At 40.3% G+C, this 12453-nt stretch overlaps 1 protein-coding gene across 2 annotated transcripts in view; it reads right to left on the bottom strand.

Annotated features, from left to right (window-relative positions):
• The window catches only part of COL4A2 (collagen type IV alpha 2 chain), a 142611-nt gene that overhangs the window by 97877 nt on the left and 32281 nt on the right, over positions 1-12453 (bottom strand). For both annotated transcript variants that reach the window (XM_083855132.1, XM_083855131.1), the window contains exon 4: positions 2561-2641. In XM_083855132.1, the coding sequence (XP_083711258.1) occupies positions 2561-2641 (81 nt within the window). The remainder of the gene's footprint in view (positions 1-2560; positions 2642-12453) is intronic.

The raw sequence follows: 12453 nt of genomic DNA, 5'->3' as shown, positions 1-12453 counted from the left end.
AGTAGCACAGGGCTTCCAGATGCCCTGCACCTGGAGACCCAGCACAAATCACCAAAGCCTGGATGAATCTCCACACATCCTGACAGTGCCTCTCTGTCCCTAGCACAGAGCCCCAGGAGATATCAGTAGGCATATTTTGCAAAAAAACATTTTTTAAAAACAGAAGTTGACAACAAATAAAGCAAAGCATCTTTTCCTTAAATGTTGTATCTTAAGACTACAACTGAAGCAATGACAACAAATGAAGTAGAAGCACATATAAGTAAAGAGCAGACATTTCTTCAGACCTTTACTCCTTTCATAGTTTGCAATTGTGTTTACCACTTCAATGAATTTGCTTCATTCAGCAGATGCTGATGTGCATTCAGTAGCAGCAATCCAAAGAAAATGCTTTTAATTTGCCTCTTTTTAGAGCTGTCACAAACAGAGGATGCACTTCCAGAGGATGGCAGGGCTGACAGCTGGTTGCAGACCCTTGCAGGGCTGCTCCTCCCTGAGTTCCAGGCACCCTGCAAGTGACAGCCCTGTGGCACCTGGGCTGGAGAGTCAGTGCAGAAGCAGGCTCTGACAGACTGCTTCAGGCACTCTTACAAGTGCAAACACGCAATACATCTATTGTGCATGCAATGAGTCACCTCCAACAGAAAACGTGGGCTGTGCCAGATTATACAGAGGTTTTGTGAAAATAAATATTCCCATTGAGGATTAGCATGAGACCAGAAGCTATGCCAGATTTGACTAGACTCTAAAGGCCAATCTTGTTCCTCAAACCAGATGTTTAACAGGGGTTGTGACATCTGAAGAGATCAGCAGACACAAAATACAGGCAGTGTATGCTAAATCATAGTGAGGTGTAGCATTTCAGAGAGGTAAAATACAGAGAGGTAAAATACGATTTTTGAAGTGTAAAATTCTGTAAATCCCTTTTTCCAATACTTCTTCATATCTTGCACAATTAACCACAAGCAGTAAAATATAATTTATGTTTTGTAGCATATCCTTTTTCTCTTTTTGAGTATCTATTTAAAGGGAGGACAACCTCATTAGTAGGTGGGGTTACTTACTTCTCTGAGGTAAAACTGAGAGTGGTAAGCAAACACATAAAATTTGCCCTCACTTTCCCAATCTAGATAGGAAGCAACTCACAGGAAGCTTCTTGTCAGTGGCACTTGACTGCTTCTCTACTGCAGTTTTTTCACATTTTCAGCTTTTCTAACCTATGCAGTTAGTTTTGTTTAAGCATCTTTTTTTTTCTTTCACATTTGGCAACTTGAAATTCAAGGTCTTTCAGTCAATAAGGAGCATGAAAAACATTTCAGTCATAGAAGCTGGTAGTTTTGCAACAGATATTTTCATGACCTCTAGTGAGCATCTTACAGCATCAGTTTTTGATTTTCAGTCAAAAGTGGGAAGTGGCAGGAGGCACTTGCCAAACTTCATGTGCTGGATGATGAGGGTAAGGCAGAAACAGCTGGAGGGGGCCCCATGGGAAGCTCTGTCTCAGGGGACAGCTTGTTTGTCCTCAGCTTCATCAGGTTGCCATTGGGTTATTGTAATGGAAAGCAGATCGTGGTCAGGCCATGGGAGTATAACCATTACAGTCCCCATGGCATGGTAACCCCAGGATCATCTGACTTCCATGGAGACATCAGGACTTCTGCTGTAAACAACTGTGTTCCTTGCCTCCCACCTACACTGTGACTTTCCTACCACCTCTCTCTCCACTCAGACGTGGAGTCAAGCTTGAGGAATGCAATGGGAATGGGAACTGATGGCTAGCTCTGTGGTGAGAATGCAGAGAACTGCATCTTATGAGGTTTGTGATAGCAGAACAAGCACATGACCTGCCACCACATCTCTTGCCTGACCTATTCTTAGAGAAGGGTGGATGGAAAAGGCTGAGTCACTGTCTCAGCTGCAGAAGACCAAGCTGTACAGAAGGAGCCTGCCAGCCAAGGCTCCAAGCCATACAGGATAGGAGCTGCCCTATTTCTCAGTGCTCTTCTTGGCAGGTGGCTAATCCCCTCCACCCCATTTCCCTTCCTCTGCCTCATTCCTCCCTAGTCCCCAAAACAAGGAACAGACTATCAGCCACAACATAATGCCAGAAATTCTAAACAGTTCCCTTTCAGCAGGGATTTCTGGTTTTGCAGGCATGGTTCCCTCTTGCTTTAGTGGAAATCACAGAGAACCACAGAATTATTGAATCATTTAGGCTGAAAAAGATCTCTAAAATCATCAAATGTGTGTATCCCATGCATGTATGTGGTATCTTTACATCATTCTGATCTGATCAGCTTATCATGGCCCTCAGGTCCCTTGGCCCTCATCTTTGAGATAAGTGCTTGCTACATATCATAACAAGGTATTCACAACAAAGCATTTCTCAGATCTATGAGCCTGTGAAAAAGTAAGATGAAACAACAACAACAACTGTTTCCTGAAAAAGAATAATTGTTTTAGCAGTCTTAGCAGTCTAGTGCAAGTCTATCTATTGCAAATTATATAGCATTGAACTTGTATCATCAAGAACAATTTACAGGAAAAAAATGTTACTTACACGGCTTCCTTTTTCAGGGAAACACTGACATCCTCCACTGCAGTCTCTGCCTCCACATGGTCCTGTGTATTTCTTTCCACCCTGCAAACCAGAACACACATAACACAAAAGTTAAAACATATCAGCTAGAATATCTGAAACAGCACAATCAGCTTTCATTAGGGGACTTGCTGGGAACTGCTAAAACAAAGACTAGGATCAGATCTAGGATTTACAGCTGAAACCTCTTTAATATATGCTTAGAAGCAGCCATGAGGGGCTGTCCAGTTCTTGGAGATCAGCATCAAGAAATATAATGTTACTTCATTAATTTCCCTCCACATTTTCAAAACATTGCAGCTCAATGCTGAGCAGTATCTCACGTATCTTTTTAACACATGCAATAGATATCATATCACAGAAGTGCAGCTGCTTGGATTCTTTAGGGACATGGACTAAGTCCTAGGTCACAATGCAGCACATCCTCCTATGCATGCTCCAAATGGTTGCTGTATTTTGAAATATTTATTGATGGACATAAAGGAAGATGTAGGTATCATGTTCAAAATCGTGAGCTGAACTCCTGTTTTCTCCTCTTCTATGGCTGCCCCAAACCAGGACACTGCCTATTCTGGAGGAACAAAAAATTTGCTAGCAGTCAACCACTGTGATTTAGAAGTCACTCCCAGCTTAAGTAAATGTCTTCAGTTACATCTCTCCTGCCTGACCAGAACCATGCTGGCCTGGGTCACAAATATCTGGATCACAGGATATGCACCGCTCCACACAAATCCTTGGATGGACTTCAACAGGCAGGCAAACACAGATTGTATTCCATGCAAGTGCCTGCACAGAATGCAGCAGCCACAGTCAGTCTTGTTCAGAAACCTGAACAGCAGAGATGCTGTGCATGCTGTGTTGTGACTTTTACAAATGTAACTTAATGATTAAGAATGTTGTGAAGACCAGCCTGCAGCCCACCTAAACTCAGGTGAACCCCTGACAATGACCTAGGCAGCCTAGTAAGTAATCTGGGAAAGAAGGAAGGGATTTCTCATCACTGTTTCCGAACCTGACTTGGGCCAGAGTGAATAATTAATACAGCCAGAAGAAAAAGAGAGAAAGACTAAGTCTAGTGGCTACAGGAAACCAGAGTCTCTCATTCAGGGCATTTCACATGCACTGCTCCTCAGATGAAACCTCAAGGCAACCCAGCTGTAGGGTACAGAGTCAGGCTTCATGTCACTTGGTCCCCTCTTTGGCTAAAGCAAATGGTGCCTTCACTTTTCTGCCTCCTTCATAGCTTGAACCCATCATCTCTTGAAAGGGAGGTGAAAGGGGTACAAACAAGGCTCCAAAACAGGATGAGTGCTCTGAACTGCTACCCTGTTTCATAAATAGACAGTAATGCTGCCATTCCTGCCTCTAGGGCTGACTTAAGGAGTTAAAACGGAGAGAGGATACCAAAGCTGCCATGATGAGAATTTTTCATGTGGCTCTAAGCAATCCTCTTCTCAAGACCTGAGGTTTTTCAGACACATTTCTCAGGTATCCATTTCTGCCTTCACAATACCTGAAAACACAGCTCTGGGATTTGGATACCTCCTGGCAGTCAAATCAATAAAAGGTATAGAGCAGGCACCAAGCATTGCATAAGTCCTGGTCATGTTTGTACAGCAGGCTCTTAATCTTACACGGCAATACAAAGTTCTCAAAACAAATTTTTATGGTTGTCATGTGTGGAGGCCCCTGCCTCCGAAGAAGACATTGAAAGAGTCATGCACCCTGCACTCCCTTGGAGAGCAGACAGTGCATGAGCACCCCCAGCTATGGATTGGCTACCCCAGTTCTGTTCCCTAGTTGGTCAGTTCTGTATCCTTCCCCTGATTGGCCCAAGTTTTGATCCCCTAATTTGTTTATTAATGTTCTCCCTGATTGGTCCCTTTCCTCAGTTTCTAACCCCATTGGTTGTTGGTAAAACCCCACCTCCTTTGGTAGGTGCATAAAACCCTGACAGCCGAGCCCTTTGGGGTCTTTGGTTCGTTGGTGGTGCTGGAATAAAGCAGCCTCCCGGAAACCATCCCTGGCTCCTGCGTTTCCTTCTGCACCGCTTGGGATCACCCCCTCAGGAAGAGCAGCCTCCAACAGCTAAAACCTTGCTCGGACTGATAGTCTTGGACTTCACAAAAGAGCTGAAATCCACCGGGGTGCCCTGCGCCACCTGGGCTGAGGCTGCCTTACTCAAGACAACTCGCTAGGGAAGGTCGCTGCCCTCAGAAGAGCTAGCCAGAGGCAGAGGCGGGTGGCGATAGTCATGAGAGAAGTATCTTAAGTATTTTTATATATTAAAACACTTTTTTCAGCTTTATATTTAATTCTCATGTTTAATTGAAGAGGTAGGGTTTTCATACTTATAAAATCAGTCCCCCAAACTGAAACCATGCCCTGATCCATTTATAGGTTAGATGTTTTATTCAAGAAATTATTTCATGGATGTAGCAGAGTTCTGGGTCATGTTATGAATTCTGCTTTATATTTAAGCTATTGTTTAAAGGAAATATTAAAGCAAGACAATTTTATAAACTCCAACAGTTTGCTCAGGTTGGTCCATGTTTTAGTTAAATATCTGGATGATCACAAACTCACTATTTCTATGGAGTTTATTTCTTATTAACCTATTTGAAGATGAAATGTGCATTTTTTTCTCAGTATCCTTAATTTTACGGAGTTTCCCCATATTTCTGAAATTGAGTATAGGTCTGTTAATTTTTACATATGCCATGCAGATGTATGGCCTGTGTGATCCTATTCCTCTGGAGGATGCAGGTATACTTTAAGGAACACTGTGCTATGTAGTGCTGCAATTGGTAACAACCAATTTTGAACTTTTAGAATCTGTTTTTGTTGGTGCTGTAAACAACAGCATATCCCAGCCTACGAGTAATAGACAGATACAGTAGTTTGTTCATGTGAGTTTTCAATTTTGCCTACTGAGAAAAAAATAATGAGAACAATAAGTTTATTTCTTTAATTAGCAGAGTGACTCTAAATTTGGTAAACTGTTGTCCAGGAGAAAATAGAAAATGAATCAGAACCATGGTACAATATTTGTGCACTTGTAAGAAAAAAATGGAAGAGGCTGCTAATGCTTATTTCAAATGGAAGTTCAAGGTCTATTGTTTGTGTACTATCCACCATCCAATATTTAATTTGCATGCTGTAACAATACCAGCAGCTAATATGGGGACACAATTGTTTTCTTCCACAATTTTAGGAAGCTGGTTTTTTTTGTTTTGTTTTTTTTTTTCATTATTTTCTCATTTTGCATCCTTTTATGCACACAGATTATGCAGAGAATGAAAAGAAAAATCTGGAAGATTCTCCAAAGGTAGGGAACATAATGGGAAAGCATTTGAGACCAGCAGTAATATACCTCTTCTTGATTATACCTGGGTTTTCCTTATTACCTAATCTCCACCTCTTCACTTTCCAACTGCTAGTGGAATGACTCTGGGAACCTTTAGTCACATGCAGCATTTTCTACTATCTTCCACTATCTAGAATATTTATAGTTTCTTGAAGATGACTGCACTGCTGTTTGATCTTACATTATTGGGGGTTGCAGTCTAAGACACTATGGTTTACAAGCTTGTTAATGTTCAAAAATAAGTCTGTTAAGGATTCTAGTAGAACTTTGTTAAAAACAATTATACCCATGGGCATACAACTGAGATGAAGAGAAATCAAATGGACATGTATCAGCCAATAATTAGAATGGAAAAAGCCTGAAACTTTCAAATTTAGCAATGGACAATGTACTTTGAAGTGCTCAACTATTTATGTCCTAAGGAAAACAGATTTCTGGGAACATAACACCAACGGTGACAACCCAATGTGGTTGTTTTGATGTGAGCAGGAACCTTTTTGGTCAGAGAACAGTCAGACCTAGGACATAATTCATCCTATCCCTATACTAGCATTTGAATTGATCATTGCATCTCTCCCAGAAAGTTCCTACTGCTTTGTCTCAACCACAAAGGTGGCTGGAAGTGACTAGCTTACATGGAGAGATCCACCCTCTGTAGAAAGTGTAAGCATGGGGGAGATGAATCTCCTGATTTGCTCAGTATGCAGTTAAATGAAGAAAAGTGTGCCTGCACCAGAATGATATTCTAGGAGTTGTGTAATCAAGCTGGAAGAACTGGCCCTCAATTATGAAAGTGTCTGCAGAGAAGGCTTTCAGTTCCAAGTCTTTCCCATATTTTGGATGATGCATAATCCCACTAATCTCTAAGAGGTCCAGAGTCTAGGCAGAGTCTAGAAATGGGGTTTATGGGATCTAATTTAAGATTTATGCAATATAGGCACAACATCTGGCTGCTGTTTTAGATCACCCAGAGAATCTCATCAGATCTATTTCAGACACCAGAGCTAAATCTCATCATAGAAGGGTAAGGGGATTAGAGATGTAGCACAGAGTAACTGGTTGAGATGTTTTTATAGGGCAGATGTCCAGCTTCACATGAGATGAATCCTGTGCTAAGTGTCCCAGTCTCAGCCTCACAGGAAGCTATACCCTTTGATGGGAACACTGGGTGTGAAGAACACTATTTAAAAGCAGACATATGTGCAAACACAAAATGAGTTATACCATTGCACTGGTGCAAGCTTTCTGTGCGTAAGGTGAGGTGTTGCTTGATTAGAATTAGGTTGGAGAATCAAGAGTAAAGTATGGTAATTCTGTCCAGAAATGTGTAACATTATTATTCCCAATGAGACAGGGTCAAAAGGCAGCCCTTGGAGGCAAAGTTGTCTCATTCAGACAACTGTAATGGTAATATCATATTAGAGAAAATTTGACTAAGTAAGAGTGTCAGAAACACTAACTTCTGAGTGTAAAAAATGGGACCAATGAGGGAAAAGAAATTAAGAGTAGGCTGTTTAGTTGGGAGGAGTATAGGCAGGAAAACAGTAGTGCAAGTATGGTAAAAACTTGGGAAAAAAAAAGATGAAGAGAGCATCAAATTAGGTGAAGAATGAAGGTAGTGAGGATATACTAAGAGCAAGAGCAGGGACATCTGCAGGCAGCAGTGATGTTGACTTGTATGAACAAGCCCAGTGGCAGCCCCCATGGGGAAAGACCACAGGTCTCTTTAACAGGCATGTCCCTGTGGGAAGGTGGGGTAAGAAGAGATGAGCTTGTAAGGAAGGACAGGTTTACTCCTGAATACCAGCTGCAGGAGCAAAGGCAGTAGAATTGCAACTTAATAGCACTTTTCTGTCATTTATCTGATTTTTTACAATGATTTTGTACAAATTATAACAACAACAAAATATAGAATTGTAATTCAATGTTTCTTGCAGTGACAAAGTTGTGAATTACTACTAATAACAGTGATATGCTACTTTGTCTAATAAAGGAAGACTAGGTTTTTAGAGGTGTTTTCTTTAATCAGCAAATCTTAAGCTACATCTAACACTGCTCAGGTCCACACTGTTCAAAGCTAGGCATCTCCAGAGCTGGCTTACCCAGCCACTGTGCTGGGATGAATATATTTATCATGTTCAAGGAGCATGAACACTACTCAAACAAAAGCAAGAGAAAACATGTAAGTGTCACATATATTTGTAAAGCTTGCATATTTGCCTAGTGTAAATACTTCTCATTTTTATGCATAGCAAGCATAAAATGTGGGTGTCCCAACACAAAACTTTTTGTGCCCTCTTGCTTTCTTATAATTATTTTTGTCTCCAAACAATATTATTTCTATACTTACACATCTTCAGCCAAAAATACACAACTTAAATGCAATTTCCTTCGGCCACACTCTTAAAAAACCCAGAAAAATAAATGCACTTCTCTTTAAATTTTCCACACATTAATGATTTATTTGTTCCTAATCTTTGCCACATTTGGGTAGTTGTCATTTCTGCATGCCCAGTCAAGTACCTTCACTTCAAGGGCTGGTATTCTAACAAAAACAAAGGCAACGAGAGACAGACCTCAAAGTACAATTCTATGAGTAGAGAAAGACCAGGAAATATAAGCCATTTCCTTACATACAGCTCAAAAAATAATTACGGAAATTATAATGAAAATATTACAACTTGGAATCAAAGACTCCCTACACCAACATCTTCTTTGATAACGTTTTGTACGTTGTAGTTGTGCATTAACTTCTGTGCTGACAAGCCCCATTCTCTTCCCCTAAGTTTCACCAAGGCAGGTTTTAGAAGGTTTTAGGATCTTGTTGAAACACTGAACTACGACTGGAGGTGCTGACATACTCCATGCCTCTGCAGTGGGGCAATGAACAGCACACTGCAGCAGCACATTCAGATGCTTCAAGTGAGGCTTCAGCCTGGAAGTCCCGAGGGAATTCCTGGCATGCCTGAGAGTCAGCCCTCTGTGTCAGTGCCAGGGAGACCAGACCAGGTCACACCTCCAGTATGAACCTCTTGCTTTCGCATTTGACCTTCAGCTGTTGATATGGACATTAATTTCAAACTGGGTTTATACAGCCCTGACTTAAAACCATTAATTTTTTGCTTCCTTCAAAAGAAAGAAGAAAAAATAAAGTAGAAGTATGACAGAGTACTACTGCTGCTGATCATCACCAGACAGAGAAGATTCATCGGATTCAAATGTGACAGCACAGTTGTGTTTGCTCAAATCCAACATTTTACTCCTTTAAGAGCTGAAAGCATTTGTTGCCTGTTGCCAAACTTATTTCTCTAGAAATATGTATAAACAACCACTCAAAACAAGTAATGAGAATGTTGTCAGCAGAGAAGGCCTGGATTGCCCAGGAACAGGCTTGTCTCTCCTCAGAGCTACAATGTCAAAGATGGAAACAGCCATCTGAAACTGCCTGCTAACAGTCCAGTAGCTACTAGTGCATGGGACAGTAAGGCCACTGTGAAGACCATAATTGTCCAGGGAAAGGGAGAGATAATTGGCACAGTCAGAAAGGAAGGAAAAGACGTGGGTGTGGATCCTCTCTCCAACTGTTCTGAGAATTATTTCGCTAAGAACTAATTCTTTCTTTCATATTTGAATGGGAGCCAGAACCTTTTCCAGACTGGATGCATGGCAACTGGAATAATTTACTGTGTGACCTCAAAATCTTATGAATGTTTACACTTCCCACCTAAAGTAGCGGGAGCCATGTATTTACATATCCTTCAATGAAAAAAATCTGGAGGAGGAAATTGGTCCTAGGAAGAACACAAAGATACTTACCACCAGCTGTGTGGTAGAGCAGCTGGTCTCCTAACTACTGCCTAATGGAATCTTCCCAATGCAATGAGAAGAGCTACATTTGTGGCAATCAATTATCTATTTATTAAAAATAGTGTGAAGTTTCACATGCTATCTCCCTCTTAGGTAGTGTATCAAGAAAACTGGGAAGCAGGATGGCAAGGAAGCAAGTGGCTTACTTCAGCTCTGAGTCCTGATGGGCATGGGAATGTCAACAAAAGAGAAGCATCCAAAGGCACTACTGCTCCCAGGGACAGAGATGCCTTTGTTTGATGTCTGGGGCGAGGACAGGATGGGCAAGAATTTAAAGTCTCCAGTGCTCAGAAGACCCCAACAGACAGAAACTTGTTTTCTCAACTGTGTCTCAGCAAGTATGTTGGAACCAGAGATGGGAAACATGAATTCTGTACCTCTCAGAAATGAAGCTATAAAAGACTTCCCTCTTATGGACTTGCTTGTGACTTGATTATAAGAACCTTCTGGCATACAGCCTTGATATGAAGGCTGCATAGTTTCATTTCATAGTGAAACTTCACAGCTCCACATGTTCACTTTATTTGAGGTGCTATTTACTACCCCCTTCAAATTAAAATGTTTTCTTTTTGCCGTCTGGAGACACTGCCTTGGAACAATGGCAGAAAACAGATATGATACAGTGTGAACTTATCCCTCACATTTTCATAAAACCATTTTTAATTTTGTGGCTTTCATCCAAACACATATTTATTCAGAAAATTAGATGAAATCCAGAAAGAGCTGCTGTGATATAATAGGCATCGTAAAAGGTCTTTAAGAGACCAGGCAAAGAGTAATGCTTACAAGCTGCCTACATCTAAAGCACAGATATTTGAATAATTGTCCAGGGATCTTGCCTAGTTGTCCAGCATGAGTTTGTTTGCAAATAGCACATTTTGAAGCAAGCAGCATATATTGTGACACCGTTTTCTGTCAAGAAGTCTAAGAATGGAAGTCTCATATTTTACAGGAAATGAAGTTGGATTCAGCCATAATTTTAGTGTTTTTTCAGTCATAGAGATGATTATATGTTATGCTATGAAAGAGACTAGAATATAAGATAGGGAAATCCAGTTAAAACACTTTAAAATGTCAAACAATTAAAAAAAGTCATCTCTGTAGAAATATAGCACTCCTGCTTATTTTTGAAGAATTTGTAATGCCATGGGAAAAGGGAATCCTAAAAGGCAGCCCCAGGTCTCTGCGTGAAAATGCTCCAGCTTTCAATAGTTAATGAAAGAGGATTAAGATGCAGAAGGACTTTTCTGGAACAAAATTGCATCCAGAAAAGGAAGAAAAACATCATCTGGCACTTGTCAGGTAACTTGAGACAGGTAACTTACCTGCCTAAAGAAGTGACAAATTTTGTGTTATTCATCAGTTAAGGCTTCAATATATGGTAGCAGGAGACAGATGATGCTGCAGGAAAACTAAGCTCTTTGAAGGGTGTGCAACCATGGTTAAAAATGTCTTCTACATCTTACAAAGGGGCAAATATTACACAGCCATGAACTGACACCGACGACCCACAATGGTTACAAAAAGAGAATAAAAGTGTTGCTCTGTTTCACCAACGTCAGAATTTGGTTTGCCTGGAGGAAAAACACCCCTGTGGGTGTAACCCTGGAAAGACTTTGAAGCTGGAAATGTATTAATAAAAATAAGCAAAGATACCTACATTAATTATTACTATTAGTTAAGGCAAGCCCATTGGTTTCCTTGATTATAATGAGAACTCAGACACCTCCTGAATATGTAGATGACTAAATTTAGGTGACTTCATGTCACCTGGTTCTTTGTTCAAATGAGATATTTTAGCTAAATCAGAGAGAAAGGTAAAGGATGCAGCAGTAGCTAGAGTAAAATCTGTATTGGTAAGTTAAAATTTGATATCCTATTAAACTTGATCCCACCTTTGTAAATCCATACTTCTAGAGATTCATATTATTTCACTATTATCTTTTCTTATGAGACAACAGACTCTCAACTAACATTCAACATGGCATTCCTCATCTAAAATGCTGGTGGTCTTTAGACTAGGAGTCATCTTAACATGAGTCCTTGTTCTTAACACCCCATCCCTAGAAATTAAATGTATCTCCACAGAAGCTACTTATGTGATTTCAAACACACCATTTCAGAAGTCAGAAGAAGTGTTTTCTAGTTATCAGCAATGAAAAAAGTCCTTTGACTTAATTCTGTGATTTTTTGGTGACTTGCCAAAGTAGACGTAATCACTTGTTAGGGAGGCTGTGACACTGAAAAGCACAGACTGTTTATCTTTTCATTTTTATTCTAATATTTTATTTATGCAAACCACTGTGCATTTTGTATTTGATCTGCCCAAGGCTTATGCAAGGTGCAAGTTAGTGGACAGTGTTATCTTGGTAAGTGCAGTTATACTGGAATATTTTTCATAAAGGAATGAAGTCAAAGACATGATCAACCCTTAATCTGAATTTGAGTTTTGTGCAATATCTTATATTACTGGAATAAAACCTCCTTTCCCATCCCTAAGAACAAAAAGACATTTGTTCACATACTAGTAGCATAATAATGAAACACAGCATTCACTCATTAAAGTAGCAATTTCTATATTTAACTACTTCTGGTTTCCGAAGTCTAGTCATTTTCAGTT

Source organism: Zosterops lateralis (assembly GCF_965231275.1).
Source record: "Zosterops lateralis genome assembly, chromosome: 2".
Classification (NCBI taxonomy): Eukaryota; Metazoa; Chordata; class Aves; order Passeriformes; family Zosteropidae; genus Zosterops; species Zosterops lateralis.
This window is presented reverse-complemented; position numbering and strand designations above follow the sequence as displayed.